General features: G+C 42.9%; 2 protein-coding genes across 5 annotated transcripts in view; one reads left to right on the top strand and one right to left on the bottom strand.

Moving 5' to 3' along the window:
• USP35 (ubiquitin specific peptidase 35) overlaps nucleotides 1-2,366 on the bottom strand; it is a 58,101-nt gene extending 55,735 nt beyond the window's left edge. The window contains exon 1 of the mRNA XM_090030695.1: nucleotides 2,241-2,366. The gene's annotated coding sequence lies outside the window, so the exon portion shown is untranslated. The remainder of the gene's footprint in view (nucleotides 1-2,240) is intronic.
• Nucleotides 1,914-23,701, top strand: ALG8 (ALG8 alpha-1,3-glucosyltransferase). Of its 4 annotated transcripts, none has more exons than XM_090030700.1 (13): nucleotides 1,914-2,050; nucleotides 7,082-7,160; nucleotides 8,646-8,839; nucleotides 10,829-10,938; nucleotides 11,575-11,642; nucleotides 12,290-12,416; nucleotides 14,723-14,826; nucleotides 14,953-15,073; nucleotides 15,370-15,509; nucleotides 16,853-16,992; nucleotides 18,968-19,269; nucleotides 20,831-20,903; nucleotides 23,069-23,701. In XM_090030700.1, the coding sequence occupies exons 3-13, from the start codon at nucleotides 8,736-8,738 to the stop codon at nucleotides 23,298-23,300; spliced, it is 1,521 nt and encodes a 506-aa protein (XP_089886826.1). In that variant the 5' UTR covers nucleotides 1,914-2,050; nucleotides 7,082-7,160; nucleotides 8,646-8,735; the 3' UTR covers nucleotides 23,301-23,701. The 4 variants fall into 4 exon arrangements, with proteins under 4 accessions (XP_089886826.1, XP_089886827.1, XP_089886823.1 ...); XM_090030697.1 differs by lacking the exon at nucleotides 1,914-2,050 and adding an exon at nucleotides 2,144-2,398; XM_090030698.1 differs by lacking the exon at nucleotides 1,914-2,050 and adding an exon at nucleotides 2,265-2,398 and having other exon boundaries at nucleotides 18,968-19,065.
• The last annotated feature ends 547 nt before the right edge of the window (nucleotides 23,702-24,248 follow it).

Raw genomic sequence — 24,248 nt, forward strand, 5'->3', positions numbered from 1 at the left:
TCACAAGCTGGCAGAGGGTAAATTTAGGCTGGATATCAGGAGGCGCTACTTCACGGTCAGGGCGGCTAGGGTCTGGAACCAACTTCCAAGAGAAGTGGTGCAGGCTCCTACCCTGGGGGTGTTTAAGAGGAGGCTGGATGAACACCTTGCCGGGGTCGTTTGATCCCAGTACTCTTTCCTGCCATGGCAGGGGTCGGACTTGATGATCTGCTCAGGTCCCTTCCGACCTTACCAACTATGAAATTACAACTTGGGAATTACCCCAGAGGTCACTATAGACTGTACAAGCAGTTCTGGCCACACATTTCACTCCCAAATCAACAGCAAAAGACCTTCTGGGGCTTTGGTTCGGTGCTCATTGAGGGAAGAGTATTGCCTTTGTGGTAGGCCAATAAGGGACACTCCTGTGCTGAACCACCCACCTCACTGCGCCTGACCAACTACCAAGCTCCAAGCATCTCCCCTGTGGCGCGTATGACCGGCCAACCCCCTTCTTGGAGCACACCCATAAGCCTGGGGTAACCGCCACCACCACCTGGACTCAGGTCTCTGTCTGGGCCCTGTGCTGCCCGGGATATTCCCAGGTCTGCAAGGCCTGTGTGTTTCTATAAGCCTGAAACATAGAAAGTAGCCTCCCTTAGTCAGCCGAGCAAAGGGAGCAAAAAGACATGCTCAATCCGTCTCAAGCATGTACCACAAGGCTTGTCAATGGATAGCTTTAATGGGTAGAGAGGGAAGGCTTTGGGAGAGGTACAAGTCAGAGAAGTATCAAAAGAATAACCCTGAGCAAACAGAATCAGCCTGACAGCCATTTAATACACTTTTAAATTACTGTAAGCTACCTTTCTAGTTAGGTTTCTGGTCATTTACTCACTTCAGCCTCCCAAAAGAGAGAGAGCTGCAGAGATCCAAGTTGCTGTGTAAAAGTCCCAACATGTCTCCCCTCCTTCCTGGAGAACCTCTCCCTTAAATAGCCCTCCTGACTTCACCTTCTAGATCCGGTCAGGAGCAGGTGTTGTTTGATGCTGACCAACGAATTTGAAAAGCATCACACCTTGACCTGAACTCAAGCCTCTGCCCCCAGGTCAGGAGGCCAGAGCTCAAAACAATAGAGGATAGGTCTAAACCCACTTACCTGACTCAGAACACATACACCATAACCTGTGGCAACCAGATTGACAGACAGGTGAGAAGACTGAGACAAAGAAAGGAGAGAAAAGAGAAGGATAAAACCCCAAAAATCTAAAAGTGGGAGTCTGGAAGAGGATACTTCCACACCCTTCTTCCTCTGCCACACGCAGCCCAAATACTTTGTGATGTAGTTGATGAGCTGCGAGAGGATTGCAGCCACTAAGAGGTGAGGCTTAACAGGCACAGCAACTGTATAGCCTAGACAGGCTGGATGCAACAGGGGTGCCTTGGAAGTGCAAATAATTAAGACTGCATCTTGCAGTGTGCTCCCTGCCTATTCAGTGAACCAGCACTTGTGAGCTGAGCTGCGTGGGTGGGATTGGGACCCAACCATTAAGATCAGTCAACAGGCCACGGGAAAAGCAACCCAGTGACCCTCCTGCCTGCAACCAGTGCCTTTAATGCCAGTTCTGCCAAGCTGAGTGCTAATCTGGAGGGAGATCCAGCTGTCTTTTGAGCTCCACCACTCGCCCTTCCCTAGTCCCGGTGTTCTGCAGGGCATGGATGAGCCAAACTGATTAGCAGTGACTTTTTTTTTTTAAAATTAAAACCAAAACCTCCCCTCCCATTAAAAAGAAAACAGTTTACATCACTTTACATAACACTTCTCCACATTAACATCAAATCTCTTCCTTCACCTCCTCTAACATCTGTCTTCACAGTGAAAATCCCAGCATGACTGGTGACCGACCACGTGGTCGGGTCACAGCAGCACATCCAGCTGGCGCATGCGCAAACAACACTCCCGGGGGGAGAAGTGGGGCAACGATCTGACGCGCACACAGTAAACCTTCAGAGGACTGCTTGGAGGCATCAGTGAAGCTGGTGCATGCGCAGTGAATCCTCCCGGGGGTAGCTGGTGAGCACATGCACAGTAAACCCTACCGGGGAGAGGTTAGAGCCCGTTAAGGGAGAAAGGTGGGCGCATGCGCAGTGACACAAGTGAGCGCTTCAGCTTGGCTGGGGGAGGCTACGTCATGTGCCCTGCGATACAAGCGGGCGCATGCGTCCGGCGGCCGCCGCCTTTTGAACGGTCTCGGCGGGCTCACCGCTTCCCGTCAGCTCATGCGCAGTGGCGCCTCAGCGGTCCTGTCAGGGCGGGCGGGCGTGACATGGCGGTGGCGGCGGCAGGAGGCGGAAGCGGTGGCTGGTTCCCGGCTCTGGCGTTCGGGGTTTCCCTTCTCAAATGTCTCCTCATCCCGACCTAGTAAGGGACCCGGGCCGGCGGCTCTGGCAGCCCCTCGCATCCCAGCCTGCCGCGTGGGGGAGGGGGTAGTGGCGCCCGCGGCTGGCGCGTATGCGCAGCAGGGTACAGCCGGGGTGGCGGTGTGCGCATGCGTGAAGGCCGCTGCGCTGTCAGATTGCCCTCGGTACCGTAATTACGTGAATAGAGCAGGACTTTGACTATAACGAGATGGTGTATGTGCAAAACTGCATATGTTACCATTTTGAAAGTGAAGATTCCCCTTGTTGGAGGGCTTTGTTACATTTCTCTCTCCCACCCTGGAGGCAGGTGGCTGGGGCGCTCCATACGATGCATGCCTGGCCAGCTCCACGTGTATTGTGGGGGATTGGTCTGAAGCCCCTGGGCCAGGTCCTAGTGCTCCATGGGCTTGATTTGTCCTACTAGCTGTATTTCTGGCACCTCAGGGTATTTTTGGCACCCCTGTGGTAAATGAGCCTCCAGGCCCCTTTCAGCCCTGTGATTCATAAATGATTCATTCAATGCAGCAGCGTTTGCCAGTCTGTGCTTATGTCACCTCCCCACTCTCTTCCTTCTGTGGCTGAGAATGGTATTCGGGCCAGCCAGTGGGTTGCAAATCTGTTCCATTTCTCTCCAAAGTGCATGTTTCTGCGATACAAATATTCTGTGTTACCCATGATTGGCCTTTTTACCCATAAAAGTGATGCCAAATTTGCATATAATGGACTACATGCATTGCAACATTTTTTTGTCATGTAGACAGTTCTGACTCTTCCCAGAGTGCCAAACCTGAGGGCAAAGGCAACATGGGGTCTCTCTCATGCTGTCTGATTAAGGAATAGAAATGCAGCTTGGGGTATAACGGTGTGGGAGTGTTTGGAGTGTTTTTTTTTCCCCTGGAACCTGAAGTTCATAATTTATCATTTCTGAGACAAGTGAGAATCTGTCTTCCATATTTATTCTGGTTGGGGTTAAATCTGAGTTTGTAATAAAGGCAGCGTTGAATGGGACAGAGAATATTAATGGGTGCATTCTGAAGGGGACCTTAAAAATAGCCTGAAACAGGCTAATTGCTGTTCAGACCCCCTCCAAATTTCAAGTTTGAGGTGCTCCAGATGGGCGAAGTGTGATTCTTGCTCTTTGAGGAAAGCAGTGTAGTCAGTCTTGCGTAAAACCCTTACAGCCACTTAAGTATTAGCTTTTGAAATAAAGAGTTTGCATAAAACTTTCACAGTAAGATAGAGGCTTCATGCAAGTTGATTTACTTTTTAAAATAATAGTAGTTCTGCACTCAAAGCATACATTTACTTGAGAAATTTAGTGTCATTTTTTTTTCCCTACCTGTGCTTCCCAAAAACATGTAAACCATTAGGAAAACGATGGACTTTGTGTTTCAGGTTCATTTTGGCACTTGTGAAATTTCCACTTAAGATTTTTTATTAAAATTATAAAGTATGAATGCTTTCAGTTGCTAAACAAGTCTATGCAAGTATTCAAAACTTCTTTACTGTCCAAGCCCCCAAGGCTGAGAGTAAATTCCCTCCAGAGGTGGTGCAGTCACCTACCCTGGAGGTTTTCAAGAGGAGACTGAACAGTCACCTCACTGGGGTCACTTGACCCCAATTATCTTCCTGCCTAGAGCGGGGGCGGGGGAGCTGGACCTGATGATCTGCAAGATTCCTTCCAGGCCCTAACAATCTATGAATCTATTTGTAGTAGTGGCTCTGTATTAATACTGTGTAATGTCCAAGGATCCTGGCTTTCTCTGATTTTAATAAGTCCCCATTTTTTTATTAAAAAAAAAGTTACCCCAAATCCACATTTTTCCATGATTTCATAGATTCATAGATTTCATAGACATTAGGGCTGGAAGGGACCTCATAAGATCATCAGGTCCAGCCCCTGCCCAAGGGGCAGGAAGTCAGCTGGATCAAAGGATCCCAGCAAGATAAACATCCAAATGTTTCTTGAAAGTGTCCAGAGTAGGTGCTTGCACCACCTCTGAGGGGAGTTTGTTCCAGGCCTTGGGGGCTTGGACAGTAAAGCAGTTTTTCCTTATGTCTAGCCTAAAACGGTCTTGGAGGAGTTTGTGACCTTTGGACCTTGACATCCAACAGTCAATGGATAGGCACCTGGTTGGTGTCTTAATACCCCTCCCACCCCCAGTGCTCATTCCTGCCCATGGCAGGGGGTCAGACTAGATGATCTGGCTAGGTCCCTTCCGACTCATTGATTCTATGATCCCCTGGGGTGCTCTAGTGAACAGACATTCCCCCAGATCCTGATGCACACCTCTTATGTATTTATAGGCTGCCACCAAGACACCCCTGAGCCTGTGCCTGTGCTTTTCCAGGCTGAAGAGTCCCATAGCTCACAGCCTGTCTTCATAAGGCCTGTTCTCAGGCTGTCTGATTATGTGCATTGATCTCCTCTGGACCCTTTCAAACTTCTCCACATCCTTCCTAAGTTGTGAAGCCCAGAATTGGATGCACTACTCCAGCTGTGGCCTCACTAAAACCAAGTACAGCAGGAGGATGACATCCTGGGTCTTGTCTTGCTCCAGATGCGAGCCAGAGTTTTGTTCACTTGCCAGCTGCGGTATCGCATTGGTGGCTCATATTCATCTTGTGGTCAGTCATTACCCCCAAGTCTCTTTTGTTCGTGGTGCTAGCAAGTGTAGCATTGCCAAACCTATAAGGGTGATGCAGGTTTTTAGTCCCAAGGTGGAGCACCTTGCATTTTTCTGTATTGAATGCTGTCAGGTTTTCATCTGCCTACCTTGCAAGCCTATCGAGGTCGGCCTGGATCACCAGCCTATCCTTAAGTGTGGAGACTCTTATCCAAAGTTTGGTGTTGTCAGAGAATTTGGCCAGTCTGCTTTTGACACCAGTGTCCAGATTGTTTATGAAGACATTAAAAAGTACAGTAGACCCCTGATTTACACAAGTATTGTGTTCTGGGGGAATCTTGTGTAAGTCGGGATGACTTTTCCCATAGGAAATAATAGAATAGTGAGGGGTTGGGTCAAGCAAGCCCTACCCACAACAAACCTGTGCTGGCTGGCCCTCAGGATGTTGCCTTCTGTTAGCCTGTCAAGAATGGTTTCTTTGATAATTTTTTCCAAAATCTTCCCAGGGGTTGAGGTCAAACTGATTGGCCTGTAGTTTCCCAGGTCTTCTTTCCTCCCATTCTTAAACATGGGCACCACATTGGCCTTCTTCTAATCTTCAGGTACTTTGCCCAAGCACTATGAGTGCTCAAATATCTTTGCCAGTGGCTGTGCTATGATGTCTGCCAGTTCCTTTAGCACTCTTGGGTGTAACCTATCCAGACCAGGTGATTTATGGGGGTGGGCATATATTCATCTGCACCCTGGTCATCCCACATCAGGGTCCCTTTGGGCTGGTGAAAAACTGACGCAAAGTAATCATTAAGCAAATCTGTTTTTTTTCCTGGGTGTTGGTATTCAACTGCCCCTGCTGATTTAGCAGGGGTCTAGTGTTGCCCTTGTTATTCTTTTGAATCCCCACGTATCTAAAAAAGGACTTTTTATTGTCCTTGATTCGTGTAGCCAGATGGAATTGAGTTGCAGCCTTGGCTTTTCTAATTTGCTCCCTAAAGGTACAGACCAGTACAGAATACTCCTTAGTGGTGTCTCCTGTCCTCCATCCATTGTATGCCTCTCTTTTTAGATGTAGGAGGTCCATGAGTTCCACTATTTATATATGTATATATATCTTTTAAATATATGTATTTTTAAGTTGTGTGTGTGTGTAGGTGTTTTATTTTAAAATCACATAAAAATATGGATTTGAGGTTACTTTTTTTAACTGAAACCTGGGGACCTTTTTTTGAATCGGAGAAAACCATGATCAGTGGTGATGCTTAGCCCTGGTTTTAAGGCACATTAAAGTTTTTTCCCTTTTTCTTTTATGTATGGGTTGTTTGATTCTGCTGGGCTGGTTCGTTTTATGTTTTAAATACATTGCTAGACAGTTTTTTATCGCAAGGGACTAAAATATTTATTGATCGGTTATTATAGAACTCAAACCTTAAGACAATCCACCCTTAATGTAACCAAAACCTCTAAATATTTATGATGTAACTTTAATTTGGCAGAAAGCCATTTCAGATCAGAACATCTAACAAGTATCTTCCGATATCTTGGCTAATGGTTTTTGCATTACCGAGTAATAGGAGTCCTCTTTTTTCCCAGTGAGATGCGTTCTCATTTTCAGGTTTCCTGTACAATAAGAATATTGGTTGCAATGAGTCTTTCCATGCAGTAGATTTAATCAAAGTGAAGTGTAGTGTTGATATTTTTTTTTAATTCTTATGTTTTTCAAGGTACTTGGTAGCATAAATTGATTCCTCACTTTTAGCCTCTCAGTAGCAGGCATTCCAAAAAAAAGACTCTTGTTGTCAAGAAAAACTGAACTATAACTGGATTTTAGTGCTCCTTCTCTAAAGTATTGTAGAAACCAAGCTGTGACTCATGGTGTCTTGTTACTACTCCGCCTGTCTCCTTTGGACTCATTTCTGCAAGCTGCATCAAAGTTGTAGCGACAAAGCAGCTAATACAAAGTGATGTTTCTTTATTCTTTTCTTTAAATGATGAAATATTTTGGAAAATGTTGTATTGGCTAGTATGGATTTAAAGACCACTAACGCAAATGTTCTTTACAGTCATTCCACAGATTTTGAAGTACATAGAAATTGGCTTGCCATCACTCACAACTTGCCAGTCTCTCAATGGTACTATGAAGTAAGTTTTTTGTTCTGTTTCTTTTTCTCTCTCCTTAAATTGTGCCTGAGTTTGGTGCATATTGGGCACCCACCTATTGCGTCTTGGAGAACACAGCCCTTTCTTCACAGAAAATGCACATGGATAATGTTGGTAACTGGGGATGGCTGTATTGCAGAAAGGGATCTGTGCCATATGGGCATTCAGTGAGAGACAGCACCTATCACCAAGAGCTCATAATTAACATTATTATGAAATGTAATGGGCATTTCAGATGGATCATAAGAAGGTCCTGATACAAAGTGAATACATTTTAGTAGATTAAGCAGAAATTTTGTCTTGCTGTTTGCTTGGCCATTATCAACTTGTAAGTCTGGGTAAGTATCACAGTAGAGGTTGAATTTTAGAGGGATATGAAAGAGGATAAGATAATATGTTTGCAGGTCTTACTAGGAGATTCTTGAGCAACCCCTTTGTGCTGCTTGTGTGTGTTCCTCAGTTATAATCTGAATGGTCACCTTTTGAGATAAGATGAGGATAGTTTTTTGGGCATGAAGCCATCAGGCCATGAAAAACTCCAATTAATACAGAATGCCTGTAGATATATCCTTAGCACTACAGCTTTTTACATTGGCTTCTCGTAAAACATTGATTTAAATTCAGAGTGCAAATCCTTTACATTTAAGGTGCTCAGTAGTCTGGATATGCTGGATCTAAAAGATCCCCTAAGGTTCTGGAATGAAGACTGTGGTCACCAACTCTATACTTGTTAGGCCTGGTGAAACTTTCTGCCACAAGGGTAAAGCTTGCCAGCCCATCTCCTGAGCAGGTTCAAGTTTGGCACAAACTCTCACAGGAAATAGTAGCAAGTCTCACCCCCTTCTGCTCAAAGTGTACACTGTCCTTCTTCAGCACAACACACACACAGAAGAGTAAGTACATTAACAAAATCCCTGAAAACACACTGTCATGAAACCTGGCACTTCTCACAAAATCTCTTTGTGGAGAGAATGAGAGATGGTAGCAATGTTTGGAAGGTACATAGATTTATACAAGGATGAATAAGTCTATAGGACATATATAGAACAAAATAAGTCTGTTGAGGCTGCAACAAGGATATCACTTGCTGTTTTCTGATGTCAGCAAATGTCCACTGTCAATTATTTTGTTCAGGTTCTTGCCTGTTGTGCCTATTACTGTGGTGTCAAACTTGGACGGAGGCCACAAAACATCTGTGAGATTGTAAAGGAGTGAAGATTTACAACATGTGCTGGGTATAGACCAGGCACCTGTAACAAGCTACCTGTGACCCGTTATCAGTCCCGAGGGGTATCTTGTTCTTCTGTCGCTGTGGCCATTTTTATATAGAAAACTGCTCAAGGTTTTCATCCTGCTGCAGCTGTTCCGCTGTGGATCTAATTGAGAGGAGCTCTGTGTACATGATCACTCTAAACAACTGTGCCTTAATATTCATTTGTAATATATTAAATTTTCTTTTGTCTTTAGGCAACTTCTGAGTGGACCTTGGACTACCCTCCCTTCTTTGCTTGGTTTGAATGTGCACTGTCACACATTGCCAAATACTTTGACCCAGAAATGTTGGTTATCCAAAATCTGTACTATGCCAGTTACGCCACTGTCCTCTTCCAAAGACTCTCCGTCATCCTTACAGATACTCTCTTTATATATGCAGTTCGTGAGTAAGTCTTAATTGTTCTGTTCCCTGGAGAAAGTATGTTGTCTGTTTAAAATATTGTTTTTAAAGATATGTGGTTATCACAAAAGATTGCTCTAGGTTTGTAAATTTACAGGAACAGCACAGTTGCTGAAGCCTATGTCAGAAACAAATGAGGGTGTGGAGCTAAGAGAAGGTATTTTTTTCCTCTTGTTCCTGGAAGGGCTGCTGCTAATAATAATTCTAAATAATAAAATAAAATTAATGATAAAATAATAATAAAAAGTGAGCTTTTATGTTTTACACATTAGCTACCTTGTTACCATGTTGTGCATTTGGCTGGTGAATTCTGAAAGAATTAGGGGGTTACTCGGGATGACCCCATATTGTCTTCTAATCATCCTATGGTGATTCTTAAATGAGTCACTTTCTTGCTTCTATTTAATGTGTTCTCCTGTCATATATTAAGTCATTCTATTTTCTGGTGCTCTTCTCAGTAAAAGCTAAACATGGCATACAGTCAGATGAAAATAAAAATGCCTAGTGTATTTAGATATACCTTACAGTTGGAACATGCATGTTCATGCATGAGAAAGAGGGGGAGGGGTGTCTTCTGTTGAAAGGGAAGAAAAAAGGCATATTGCCTGCCACAATGATATTGTAACTAGGTCTTATACAGTAATACTCCATTTGTTCTTTGTAAAACATGGTCTGAAGGGCTGATTGCCAGGGATCCTGATTTTCTCTAATTAAAAAAAAAAAATCCCCAATTTTCAGATTTAAAAAAGTACCCTAAACTCCACATTTTTCCACGATTAAAATGAAACACTACTAATAGAAATAAAAATAATAAATAAATAAATAAAAGCCCTATGCCCTCCCCAAGTTCTACTCCAGTCTCCTTTCCCTGCCTGACCTGCCACTTTGATCTCTCCCTGCCCTCTTGATCTGCTTTCTGTTCCCTGCTTTATTTGCCAAGCACAACACGTAGAGGCACTTAGGGCATGTTTGCTGCAGACTGGCCACCCCTGCAAGAGAAGATATATCACAGAAAATACCTACCTCTAGTACTAAGTCAAACAATACTTAAATACAAGAAACTATGTACATGTAGTTACACAGTTACACACATGCGTGCGCGCACACACAGAGTATTTCATTTTATCATGGAAAAGTGTTGAGTGTAGGTTACTTTTTTTAATCCAAAACTGGAGATTTTTTTTATCAGAGAAAACCAGGATTCCTATATAATTGGGAGAGCTGTTGAATAGGCTCTCTTTGACTTAATGTAATAAACCTACCCTTTTAAAATAACACTGTTGTATTCAGTTCAGCGTAAATCTTTAATAGATTTCAAACGTATCTAGTTTAACCAGTGTAATATGCTTCAAATTAAGAAGCAAGATAACAAGCATTTTATTTCAAAATAAAGAAAATGTCTGCTGGTCTAATTTTTTTCCATTTTTAGTACCCTTTCAGTAGAAATGATTTCAGATATTATCTTAAATATTTCATTTTAAACACTGTAGCATTCTGCTAGTGCATGAAAATGTGGAAATAAAACTTACTGATTCTATAATAAACAAGTTTATTCTGTCTGTCTTCTCTAGAAAAAGAGACTGCAAAACATCTAATTTAAAAAAAAATATATGCTTAAAGGCCTTACTATGATCGTAGAAGATTTTTCCTTTTCTACATTGAGATTTAAATTCAAGAATTGTGTAAATTCTGTCTGAGGCATTTTTTTCTTGAAACTAATAGGGCCTTCAGAGATGTCTAAAAGGAAAGCAGAACTGTCCCCATTTTTAAGGAAAAATATATTTCTAGTTCAACACTAAATAATATCAAATCATTTTTTCCCTTTATTTGCTTGAACACTAGCAGAAAACCATTTTGCTATAGGTTAGTAATTGAGAAATGGCAGTACTTGCCTGGAGAGACCAGCGTTTGTGCTAATAAAATGGATGCCAAAATAAATAATTCTGCATTACTGTTTCATTTCTCCTTTGTTCAGATGCTGCAGGTGTGTAAATGGGAAACGAATTGGAAAAGACCTTCTGGAAAAACCAGTGTTTGTTCTTGCTGTGCTGCTGTTATGGAACTTTGGTTTGTTAATTGTGGATCGTATCCTTTCAATTAGCTGTCTGAAAAAGGAAGACGGACACCACAAACAGATGTGTGGCATAAAACCACTACCTGTTGAATATATGGTTAAAATGTCATTATTGATCTTGTACAACATCCTCTAAGAGGACTGTGACCTTGGGATTGAAAAACAGCTCTGCACTTACTCGGTGTGTGCACTTATCCAAACTTTATTCAAATAATCAGTGCTAGTTAAGTACATGGTGCTGTCTGTGCTCTGGTATTGGGCTTTGAAACTTCTACCTCATTTTCAGGGCATCTAATAGTCACTGTTAAGGCTGCTCTTGGAAGCGTTGAAAATGAGGAGAGGAAGCAGTAAAACTGCCTGGCTCCTGCCACTTGGCTTCTGATAAGCTCCCTGGTATAGCTACTTCTCCTTCACTGTTTCTGATGCAGCTGAAGGGTGCACAGTTAGTTACAAAGCAGTGGAGTGCTGTGCACGTAAGCAGTTTATGCACTTACCTAATATTCAGATAACCTAGGGTAATAATTTAAGTCTTTTCTGGGTCATGGTTCCATTTGACTGTCTTTTATCAACTATATAACTTTTCATGTCTCTTTAAGCAAGCAGTGATAGAAAAAGCCTTCTCTACTTCTTCCTTGATTCAAGCTTAGATATTCACTTCCAGTACAATGGATTTTTATTTGGATTAATGCTTCTTTCTGTTGCTCGCCTATTTCAGGTAACTAAAATCAAATATTCTGTTTTTGTCATTTGTTGCGTGGGACACTTTCAAAAAATAATTTCCAGTATAAATGTAAACTATTTCATGGGCTTGCTTCATTTGAAACCGAAGGAGTGAACTGCTGTCTGCTAAAATCAAACATAGGATTTTTTGTGCTATTCTTGAGAGTTCAGATCTGGCCATAAAAATATTAGCTGTGCTGTGGGTACAGTCTTCCTGTCTTTCTGTGAAGGAAGGACCTGTGTATCCCTGTGGTTATCAAAACAGCATATGCCTCCCCACCCTGGCTGTTACATCAGCTTTTCTGGAGGGAGCTACCTTAGACAAAAAAAAACAACCTTGTCTTTCTGGGAGAGTATGTCTGCAGCAACAAAGAAACAAGAAACCTGCTGAATGCTAGCACGCTGGTAGAGGGGCAGGAAATTATCGTGTGCTTTGAATCTTAGTACTGCTGTGGTCTTTTACTCCTGATAAATGAGCACATGGGCTCCCCTCCTCACTGCTTTAAGATATATATATATTTTCCTTTAAACAGTGCAGGAGAGATGCCATTAAAACTATTAGTAAAAAGGTAGTTTGGGTTTGATTTCAGACCTCATGATAGATTTTTTTTATAACTGTACAAAATCTCTCCTTTCCTTTAGGAAAGGCATTTGGAAGGGGCTGCTCTGTTTGCTGTTCTCCTACATTTCAAGCACATCTACATCTATGTAGCCCCAGCCTATGGCGTATACTTGCTACGATCCTATTGCTTTACTGGAAATAAAGCAGGTAAGTGCAGTTAACGTTTGCACTATAGTCTGACCCCATAGTGCTCCAACCTGAGTCCCCGGCCATGCATAGTGACAGAGTGCAGGATCAGCTCCACTCGGCCCTGTATCTGCAGCCCCCACACTCACACCCCTTTCCCCCAATGGGAGTCCCTGGTGGAGCCCTCCCCTGCATTGCCACTCTCACAGGCAGGGAGGGAGGCTGGAAACAGCCACAGGGGGAGGGGGTGGCCAGGCACAAGCCCTGCCAGGCAGAGGATTCTTGTCCCCAGAGCCCCTGGGCTTGGGGCTGGGGTGGGGCAGGGGCAGGTTGCCACTAAGCAGAGCTTCCTGCAGGGGCACATTGGCTTGCAGAGGGGCAGCCCAGAGCCAGAGCTTACGGAGGCTAGATGGAATTGCCTGGTGGGCCGCATCTGGCCCACGGGCCATATTTTGCCTACCCCTGCTTTAGATCCTCATGGGCTACTGTAAATATTTCCTTGTGCATATGAAAATAAGGATGAAATACTATAGAACAGATAATGACCCACTTTGTTGGGTGTCGCAGAGAAGAGTGAGTTTTAAATATTTAAATGAGAGGGTAGTAGATTGGCGGAACAGACTAGAGTAGGTCTTTTATGCATAGTAAAGAGCGAGTATACAGGAATAAACATTGCAAAAATGTTCACGGCTTTAAACTTCAAAATTTCACAAATTAATGGTGTTTACAGTAAAAAACAATTGCATCCCCCATTAAGGAGAATTCAGGCAGTCAGTGGCTAAGTGAATAAGCCAATGTGTGGTTGTTGAATCCATGTCACTATCTTCTTTACTTGAAACTGATTTAATCATACTGAATTGGTTGTCTTTTTGTAAACTGCTTTGAATTTTAGGTTTTCATATTCACCAGAAGAACTACTTATATCTAGATGGGTGAAAAATGCAGTCCAGATATTTAAAAGATTCCTTCTCATGCCTGCCTTGAAATGCAACCAGTCAGTGGTGTATACGTTTCACTGACAAAATAGACTAAGACTCTGCTTCCAGAAAATTCAGTGACCATGAAATTCAGGCCAAGGGGAGCAGGGAAGGCGGGATAGATATAGGTTGACTGAATTTAATTCCCCTCGTTTCCCCCCTCCTCGCTCCTACTTTGAAAAACTGTACAGATAAATTCTGATGGGCCATTGTGTGTCCTTATAATGCAAAACATGTACAGTATTGAATGTATCTTTTCTTTATTGTTGTTCTGTTGGATATCCATGCTCATGAAGGCACAGCAATTAAAGATCATAGACTTTTAAAACTGATGTAAAAATGTAGGCATTTTAAACTGCATGTAATGTGCTGTTCTTTTTCTAAACAATAGCTCCTCATCTTACATTAGATTTCCTGGAAATGTGTGTATACATTATTTATAAATAATGACTTTAGTTCTTTAAAATAGCTTTAATTCTTGTTGCACCAGCAAAATAAACTTCTTAAAATGACTTAATTAAAAATAGGGGGGAGAACTTTCTGTAGGCCATATTTCTGTGGGTTTTTTACCCAAAAAACCCCATTGTAGGCAGTATGAGAAATGTAGACCATTTCTCATATTAAACTTGTACAGAACATGAGCTTTATAAAATACCTATAATGTTCCCATTTAAACGGCATTGTCAGTGGTATGAATAGTATATCGTGTTACCATATTATATAAATTTATTTTTAATGAATACGCCAAAAGTAGAGTAGAATTCTCTAATGTTTGAGGAATAACCAAGATTTATGAACCTAGGTGTTAGAGAATGCTACTTACTGAAAGCCTTCACTTAGTGCAGGGCTGTCTAACTTTGGCGTGGCCAGGGGCTGCATACTGTACAGGTTGCAGGCCCTGGGCCACATACAGTACAGGCTGCATGCTGTGGGGTTGCTTGGGAACCCCGCTGTGTACAGATCCCTGTTTGTACAATCAGTGCCAGCCTCTTGTCCCCCATTGCTACCACCACTGTGGGGACTATTTTTTCTCTTCTGCCCACCTCCCCCGCTTCCCCTGCTGGTTCTGTTGCAGGGGAAGCAAGCTCACTGGGCCTCCTGCCATGCTACCCTGCCCCAGAAACCTTAGCTGCTTTCACCACAGCAGCTGGAGCAGTAAGAGCAGGGTTGTGACTGGACAGGAGCCTGGGGTGGGGGCAGGGGGAATGGTCACACGTTAACCCTTCACAGGCCAGATGCGGCCTGCAGCCCTGACTTCGAGTGATATCTGTCCTAGTCACTGACTGTTAAAGTACATTTTTTGCCTTCTATTCCAGAGCAATTTATATTAATAAGAATGTTGTTCTGTAGATGGATCCCTTAAATGGAGCAGTTTCAGCTTTCTTCGCATAACTCTGCTGGGATTGATTGTCTGCCTTGTTTCTGCTCTTTCATTGGGACCCTTCATAGTATTGGTAAAGTTTTCAGTTTCCATCCCACTCCTCAAATATTCCTGTAAACTAAGTTTAACGTCAGAAACTAAACAAAAAGCCTAATGAATCTCCTAAATGGGTAACCTCTTCTGTTGTTTTTCTGTACAGGGCCAGCTACCTCAACTCATCTCACGGCTTTTTCCCTTCAAGAGAGGGCTATGCCACGCTTACTGGGCTCCTAATTTCTGGGCTTTGTACAATGCTGTGGACAAAGCATTAGCAGTTATTGGTACAGTAAATTCACTTTGTATTTTCAATGCTTATTTAGCTCTGGTGCCCTTGGGGGAGAGAAACAAGACATAGAAGTGTATTTGTTACACGACTTTCATGAATTTGAAACATCTGCATAGTTGTTTGCTTTACAAAACTATGTGATTCCCAGTTGCTGCTATTAATATAGTTTGATTTGCTCCGTTTTTTAGTAAAATGTCTGTAATGATGCAAACGTATTAACACAACTGTAGAACTTTATTTGGCATAACAGTTGTGCATGCTTGTAGTTCTCTGACTTATCTTCACTTGCAGGTCTAAAATATAAATTCCTTGATCCTGAGAAGATGCAGAAGGCTGCCATGACAGGAGGATTGGTTCAAGAATTTCAGCACACTGTCCTTCCTTCTGTGACACCCTCTGCAACATTAATCTGTACTGTCGTCTCTATATTGGTAAATCTAAGCAAATGGTAGTCCTAGAACTTAGACTTTCTGTTATCTATGTTTTATTTCTCATTTGAGTAAAAAGTTTAGTGAGCACTTCCAATGTCCTATTGCTCTGGAATTAAGTAACTTTGCCTTGAAAAATAATGATCAGGGTAGATATTGAAGCAGTAGCAATTTTTTTTTCTCTTCTCCCTGTATAACAAAACTTTCCACAACTATGCGTAACAACTAGGGCCTATGTCAACTGTAGGTTATTCAGTAGACTCGTAAGTACAGGAGGACCTGGTCAAAATGATGTGTTTTTCATGCTCAAAATAATCCTGTAGATCAGGGCCATCCAGCTGGCAGCATGTGGCACTCATGTGGCCTGCAAGGGATTAATCTACAGCCCCTAGGCTCTTGCCTGGCTGCTGCTCCCCTATTGCTTTGAACCTTACTGCAACAACAGTCAGGATTTCTGGGCTTTTCTTCTGGCTTCTGTTTTCTGAGTTTGCCCTAGGAAGTGGTACAGTGCCCTGGAGCCTGTGGCTTGGAATCAGGATGCAGTGCATGTGCAGTGAAGTGCCTGCCCGTACATGTGGTATAGCAATGGGGAAGGGACTGGCCACACATGATGTGCAATAGGGACAACACTGGGGGCGTAGCAGGGAGGCCTTTGGTTTGCCTTATTGTGCCCCCAAACACTGAGAAGTTGTACAGCCCTGCTGTAGATAGGTAATCTGCTTAGAATTCAAGAGGTATGTCAAGGCTGGACTGAGAAGAAGTGACAAGCGTCAGGGAAACTGGCTGTGTTCGTAGTAGAATTGGCTGGAGCCAGGCATAATGTAGATCTTGCTTTTCATCAGGGTTAAGTTTGATGCCCATCTCTCTTGTAATAAAGGATGGGAAATTGAAACTTCAGATTAGTCATTTCATAAAGAGATCTTCCAGTCTAGATAACATACAGATTTCAGTTAGCAGCTGGGCAAAGGTTACTGAGTAATTAGGTAGTAACTTGCATGAAGTGGTTTGGGTAAGTTAAATTCCAAGAGGCCATTGTCCCCTGTCATGCAAATCACCATTGGCTTGGTGGTGCAACTGAAGCTCTGCTCCTGTTCCACATACACCTGCTTTATAGAAGGAAGACTTTGTTCTCTAGTGTCATCTGTTTGTCACCTTTTGTAACCATTAGATCTACTCAGCGAAAATGCATACCTCTTCCTTTGCTACAAATTCCCTCCGAAGTAGAATTGGAGCTGGATATTAATTTGCATTTGTCATTAATATCGGTAATTGTCATAAGGACAATAGATTGTATCCAGAATTGTGAAATTTTACACTGAAGTCTTGTTTCTGCCTATTGTTTCTAGCCCTCTGTTTTCTGTCTTTGGTTTAAACCTCAAGGGCCCAGGGGATTCCTTCAGTGCCTGATACTTTGTGCCTTGAGCTCCTTCATGTTTGGCTGGCATGTGCACGAAAAAGCAATACTCCTTGCTATTCTTCCCTTGAGGTGAGTGACTATTTACATGGCAGTTTCTCAGACTTACAACAGGTTGATAAGCCTGTCAGGAGGTTTTGACCTTTTCCGTATGATGAGATTTTGTCAGAGAATCCATGCTTTACATGGAAATGTTCATCCTGAAACATTCAAATGAGCTTTACATTCAGGAATCCTGTCACCCACTGCTTAAAAGCAGCCACCTACATAAGAACATAAGAACTGCCATTTACTGAGTCAGACCGTAGGTCTATCTTACCCAAAAGCCTGTGTCACACAGTGGCAGAAGTGGATGCTGAAAGGATAGAACGTAACTGTTCAATAATGCATAAGTCAATGCAACACAAGTCTCTTTCTCATAACTAGTAGTTTTCTTCCAATACTGTTGAGCAGTTCATCCTCTTAAAAAAAGAAAAAAAGACCTTTAATTTATGGAAACTTTTGGATGAAAGGTTTCTAATACCTGCTAATTCCCACAATAACCCTGTGACATAGCTAAGTATTATACTAAAGTACAGGCAGCAGAGGTGAAGAGAATGTGTTCTTGTACAAATTGCTCTAACAAGTTAGCAGTACAGTGAGAGAGAAATTTGAGAGTCTTGACTCCCCTACAGTTTTTCCCCATCTTTCTTTCCATTTTAAACAAAGTGCTGAGATTCACTTTACAGTAGGTTACATTTGAGGGCTAATTTTTTTACCTCTGAGTTGCTCGGTCACTTCTCTGATCAAAAAGGACTGTGCTATTTACCACTTTTCTTTAACATGTTTATGGTAGTTCCCAGGAATAAGGGTTCATAGAATCACAGAATCAGTGAGTCGGAAGGGACCTAGACAGATCATCTAGTCCGACCCCCCCCCCCCCTGCCATGGGCAGGAAGGAGCACTGGGGGTGGCAGGGGTCATAAAACGCCAGCCAGGTGCCTGTCCAGTCTCCTCTTGCAGATTTCCAGGAAAGGTGAGAGCACCACCTCTCTGGGAAGCCCATTCCAGGCTCTGGCCACCCTTACAGTGAAGTAGTTCTTCCTAATATCTAACCTAAACCTATCCTCCCTCAGCTTGTGGCCATTGTTCCTGGTGACTGCAATGGGGGCCCTGGTGAACAGTCTTTCCCCGAGTCCCTGCTGGTGGCCCCGATAAGGTTTTCTGTAACATTTTTAACAGGAGCAAATGCATGGTTGAAATAGGTGGACCAGTAAAAGATCTCACAACACCCCCTTGCCTCTTACATGTTTCCCTGACCTTCATGGTTGTACTAGCACTCCAGTCTTACTACAACATAGTGTGTCTAGGGCACAGTTAAGGACAAAGACCCATTCTGTGAGTTCCTTAGCGTAGGATTTAAGTTAGTGACTGCCCCAAAGAGCTTACAGTCTAAATAGGGTAAGTCAGAGGCTAAGATAATTTACAAGCAAAGTCTGTAAACTTCAGATTCCCCAATACTTTGGTTCTGATTCATTTTTAAAACATTACGGTGGTGGTTTTTTGTTTGGAGGGGATTGATTAATGGAATGATAAAAGGAGGGAGGGGTTGAAACAAAAAGCCAACTGGAAGAGAGGAATAACATTAGAGTGAAACCTGCACAATGTGCAGTGTTAGTGTTCAGTTCCATCCTTGAACTGCATTGTGTAGCTGTGCTACAGCTTAAACTTCTGGTTTGCTCTTTTCTACAGTTCCTTCCCTGCCGTTCCTTCCATGTCTTATGGGAAAGACATGTCATCCAGGTTGTAGTGACCAGATAGTGGAGTCTCTGTAGAAATCTGAGTCCCAGAATTGTTGAGCTTTTCCGAAGCTCCATTTTTTATTTTTTTTATTTTTTTATTTTTTTTTTTTTACACCGTCCAATCCTGGTGTAGCACTATTTACTTACGCTTCTGCTGCAGCCACCCACCTGCCTTCAAGCTCCATCTCCAGTGACTTGCACAATTAAAAAAATGAAGTTATTTTTGAAGAAGCAAAATTTTAAATGAAAATTCTTTTATATTCTAGCTTATTGTCTGTGCAGAGAGCAAAATATGCCAGCCTGTATCTGATTCTAACGACTACAGGGCACTTTTCACTCTTCCCATTGTTGTTTACAGCACCAGGTAAAGCCTCATGCTTCCTCCTCCTCCTCCTTCCCTGTTTCCATTTGACTTTTCTTTCTGTTTTTCTAAAGATGATTTGGTGCCAGACCTTGGTTATTATACAGGCAATGTCAGAAAACGTGACCAGTGAAAGAAAAGAAATTGGGTTGAATTCAGTAACCAGAACGCACAGAGTACAGCGTGATTTGGGGGCTACGCAAACAAGTATGATCTTTTTCCTAAACCAAAAGTGATTTAGTCCAGAGAGGAAGCACTGAGGCCCTGGCACACTGTTTCCATGATCAGACTCCTAGTATTTAAGTAAAGATGGGGGGCAGGGTGCACAGGAGAACCTGATAAATGCTCTCTCCCCCTTGTGGTTTAGCCACATTTTGGAGAGTCCTCACCTTCCAGATTCTACATAATGATTAGCATCTTTCTGCCAGAGGATATCTGGATTTGGAGTTCCTTTTTCGATATCTGGCAATGCTACTTTTTAGAAGCATAGGGTTGTCAGGGCCCTCAGTGGTCATCCATTCCAACTCTTGCATGAACACAGCTCCTAAATTGTCCCTGTCCAATGCATTTCCAGCCTCCTCTTGAAAACCTCCTGTGAAGGATATCCCACAACTTCCCTGGAACAGAGAGGCTGTGCTCTTAAGAAAAGAAAAGCTTCCTTTTTCCTCTTAGCTGTTTTGGTATAACATTTCCTCTTTATTTAAAAAAAAATGCTAATTAGGGAAAAAACCTACCTGGCATTTCTAGTTTTATAGATGACATTTTCTAGTAGCCTTGTTTATTAGCCAAACTAGGTGGTATCTAAGGTCATAAACAGGCATTCATCTCTAGCTGTAGAGAATTCCTGAGAAATTTCTACCGCTAGAAATCTTTCTGGGAGATTGAGGTGCGCAGCCTGCAACTGGGAAGGCATGGGGAATAGTGGCTGTTCTACTGTCACCCCGTGGAGGGAGTTGAATTTCAGGGAAAGACTCCCTGTGCCTCCCCAAACTGAGGTTTGGAGACCAGGTGGGGAGCAAAGTCCCCCAGTCCATTCCCCAGGTCAGGGAGCCCTGTCTGGGAAGTAGCAAGCAGCTGCTCCTTTACTCTGCTCCCAGTCTTCAGGAGAGGAGCAGAAGGGCAAACCCCCAGCCTGCTCCTGAGACCCCAGTCTGCAGAGCAGTGTGGGGCTGGTTCTTACCTCCCAATCTAAGGAAGGGGCAGAAACAGCAGGAAAATGCCCCTGGTGTTTTCTACAGACTGAAGTGGTCCCAGTCTGGGGAAGGCATGGGAGCCTTTCTCTGCCACTTGACCCTTCCTAGGACCAGGAGGAGTCAACCAATGGGGAAGCATACAGGGATTCTTTCCTACAGGAGAAACTTGATGAACGCCTGGACACTTGTAGTTTTATTGTGAGAGTGGCGACTCGCCCAGTGGAAACAATGCATGTACATGGCCTAAGTATCAGTTATATTAGTCATTATACAAGACTAACCTGGTGCACTAATCAGCTAAAATGAAAAATTTAATGTGTAGAAATATGTTAAAGAGGAAAGTATCGGATCACCGTGAAGCGACTGAATAGTATATTAAGTAGTCAAACACTAAGTATCCCATGGATATGCAAGTAGGATGTCTGCTCCTTCTCTTTAAAGGTAACATTCATTAAATAGTGCAGGTGTTAATATCAACTTTCACAGTGTGACCTTGAGGATACTTACAGCATACATGATGTTAAAATGAAGTATTGCATGTGTGTTCCATTTTAAAAATATTTCTTACATTTCAGAACTTCCAGTTAAAATACTGCTAATGCTGCTGTTCACAGTCTATAGCTTCTCTTCACTGAGGACTTTGTTCAGGTAATAACTGAATGAGTATTTAACACCTAGGCTACTGTTGAAGCATTTGGCATGTATTAGTGGGGGGACCCAAAGGGTGAAGTCTTGGTCCTGTGCCCAGTAGGCAGTTGTCCACTTCAGATAGTGGACACCTTCGTTGTAAGACAAGACAGTAGTGGAATATGGACCAGCTGAAGTACTTACCTGGCCTTTGAGATGGTAAATGCGCAGCTGAGTGGATACATTGCCAGGGCAAATGAATTATAATGCCCCAGTGTACAATCTCTCTCTGTTTTAGAGACTAATTTCAATCTCTAGACAATCAGCACAATAGCTTTCACAATCGGTAAAACTCACTTAACTTATCATGTACTTGATTTTCTTTTTAAAGAAATGATTTAATGTGTATATTTAATGTGCTACTGTGTTGTTAGTTTAGTGCAACTTGCCATGGAAACATCAAATGTTTGGCAACCAAATATCAACAAAAGACTAAACATTAACTGCAGGTGCAATCCTCACTGAAATGACAGGCCACCCACACGCCTTAGCAAGTCAGAAGTGTCTCCCTTCATCATCTGCATCATCTGGATTCTAGCACAATGGCTTACAAACTTTTTGGACTAACAGACTGATGTCAAGCCCCCCACATAGCTTATGAACTTTCATACACCTTTATCATCCAATCTTTAATTAAAATCACTACAGGGATAATGCAAACAAAAATACAGTCCTAGTTTTGTTGAAGTAGACATCCTAGTGTGCCTTTATTGATTTAATATTGATGAGATGAATGTTCCCTGTGTCAGTGAAAACCAGTTGTCCCTGTTGAAGTTGGTTCTGACTGCAATTTGGCAGCCCCTATTCTAGGGATTGTATGAGTTGGAGAAAGCAATGGTGTTTGCCTGGAAAAGGCAGTCCATTTCTCTTCTTGCAGTTTGGTGTACTGTATTTTCTTAAATCTAAAACAACACTGAATTTAAGACAATCCTCCAATAATTACATTCTGTAAATGGAAAATATACATTTATCCCTCCCACTCCCCACTTCCCTCCCCCCTCTCCCCTCTACCTCCGCATGCCCCATCCCCATTCTAGCCTGGGGCACTGAGCAGGGCCCCAGACCCAAAACAGCCATGTAGGCTGCATGCTGCTGCTACAGGGCCGTCTGGAGCCATGCTCAGTGGCCCAGGCTGCAGTGTGGATGGAGCCTGCTGGTACAGAGCAAAGGGAGAGGGACAGTTGGGGAAGTAGAGACTGCAGCTGGAAGATGGCAGGGAAGCAGGCACTAGCTGTGGCTTAGCCAGACCCTGGGTAGGGGCTGGAGCCTGAGCCACAGTAGTTGCCTCCCCTCCCCGCCGCCCCTGCCCTCATACTCAGTTCTAAGATGAGGGGCTTTCCCCCCACCATGTTAAATAGCAGGGAAAAAAGCCTCACCTTAGAATTGAGTAAATACAGTACTTGTCAGCCTTCTACTTGAACTTCCACTTCTGCAAAGCTCTGAAATTCTGCTCCTACAAAGCTTAGATCTCTGTAGTGCTTAGCACTATATCAGTTTGCTAGTCCTGATCTTAGATAATCAGGAACAGCTCAGGGACAATGAGAATGGTCTCCCAAGGCTTCTCTTAATTAAAGGCTTCACTACAATATGAAATTCATTTAAAGATACACATGCAGGTGTTAATGTCCATGTTCATAGTTCCTGTACAAAATGTCTGACAGCTTTCTTTCAATTTGGATACCTCTACAATGTGTTAAATGTAAGGCCAGGAATAATGACACGATATCTCCTCCACTTCCTGGATGTAGAAGAGGTGTCCTCAAATGAAAGTACCTCTGAAACTATGAAAGGCCTCTTGGCCTCCGTTTTGACAGGGTGGGAGTGGCACATGGTGACGTGAAATGGTTACTCAAATTTCTAGTCTAGATTCAAAGCTGCTAAAATGTGGGCTCTTGTATTTGGGTGTTATCATCCTGTGTTATAAAGAAACTAGCTTTACATTGTACTTGAAGTATGCTCTCAAGCCATGTCTTTAGGTACATGTATTTGAAGGTCTAATTGTGATTTAAAGTCTTTGACTTGGTGCATAGTGAATAGGCAAGGCAGAGCCAACGTGCTTCATGTTAACTGGAAAATAATAAACCTACAGTTTCTTCACTGAAACCACTTATTTTCCTCTTTTGCAGGAAAAACGGGCCTCTGCTGAACTGGCTGGAAATCCTCTACCTCACTGCATTGGTGCCTCTGGAAATCTTCTGTGAAATTGTATTCCCTTTGAGCCCCTGGAAACTGAAATTGCCTTTTATCCCTTTGTTACTAAGTTCTGTATACTGTGCTCTAGGCATCACATACGCTTGGCTCAAACTGTATGTCTCCGTCTTGACCGAATCAGCAACTGTCAGACAAAAGGCAGAATAGAGAAGCATCACTGGGATCAGTGCCAAGAAAACCCTTCACGTGGACCATCCGGCACTAGGGGGAGTGTTCTTCTAAGGACACGTCCGCAGTGAAAAGCCAACAGTACAGTGTACTGTTCGGCTCATAAGCGCAGCTTTTCAGCACCTCTGTACCATCGAACTGTTATACCTCTGATCAAAGCAGCTGTCTAAAATACTGCGTTTCTCATGAGATGCTCCTTGCCGTGTATAAACTGTGAAATCTAATTGGAAAAAAAAATTATAAAAAAAATTGGCCACTTAAAATGTCCAGATTGCTGCCCTTGAGAAAATGTATGGCTACTGGTAAGGGATCATGGCTGTGTAGACAAGAACATTGTAATCATGTACTGTGGAAAATGTAAATAAAATTCTTTTTTAATATTCCTGCATTCATCATCTTGAATAGCCTTGCAGCTGATATGTTTGAGCTTTGCTGCAAAGTTGTTCTCCAAAGGAGGCGTATGAATTAAAGTCAAATTGTGAACTGTTTTTATGCCCAGTAGTTGTTTGGCCAGACTTGTATGCTGATGAAGTAACATACGTGAACCTGATTCTGGTTTTGCTGTGCTGGTTCCTTCCACCCCTTGCCCTACTTCCCAGTTACCAGACTTATGCCTGAGTCCACCTCGCCTTGGAAAGTGGCAGCACCAAATGATGACCAGCTCTTCTAAAACAAAGAGAGTGATTATCATACCTCCAAGAAAAGCACAAGGAATGTACTGTTGGGGAACATGGGATATTTTTATTGCTATTACATTTGGTATAAATGACTTTTGAAATGGAAACACAGCAGAAGGGATTAAGGGCTTTCATATAATGTGAACTTCTTTGCCTCCCGGTCCAAAGGAAAAGCTATTACTCTACATCTCTGGCTGTCCAGTGGCAGAAAACAGGTTCAACCTCCACAATCTGTTCACATCCTTTCTAA

The sequence above is a fragment of the Crocodylus siamensis genome, chromosome 1, assembly GCF_052110815.1.
Source record: "Crocodylus siamensis isolate JL-2025a chromosome 1, ASM5211081v1, whole genome shotgun sequence".
Classification (NCBI taxonomy): domain Eukaryota; kingdom Metazoa; phylum Chordata; order Crocodylia; family Crocodylidae; genus Crocodylus; species Crocodylus siamensis.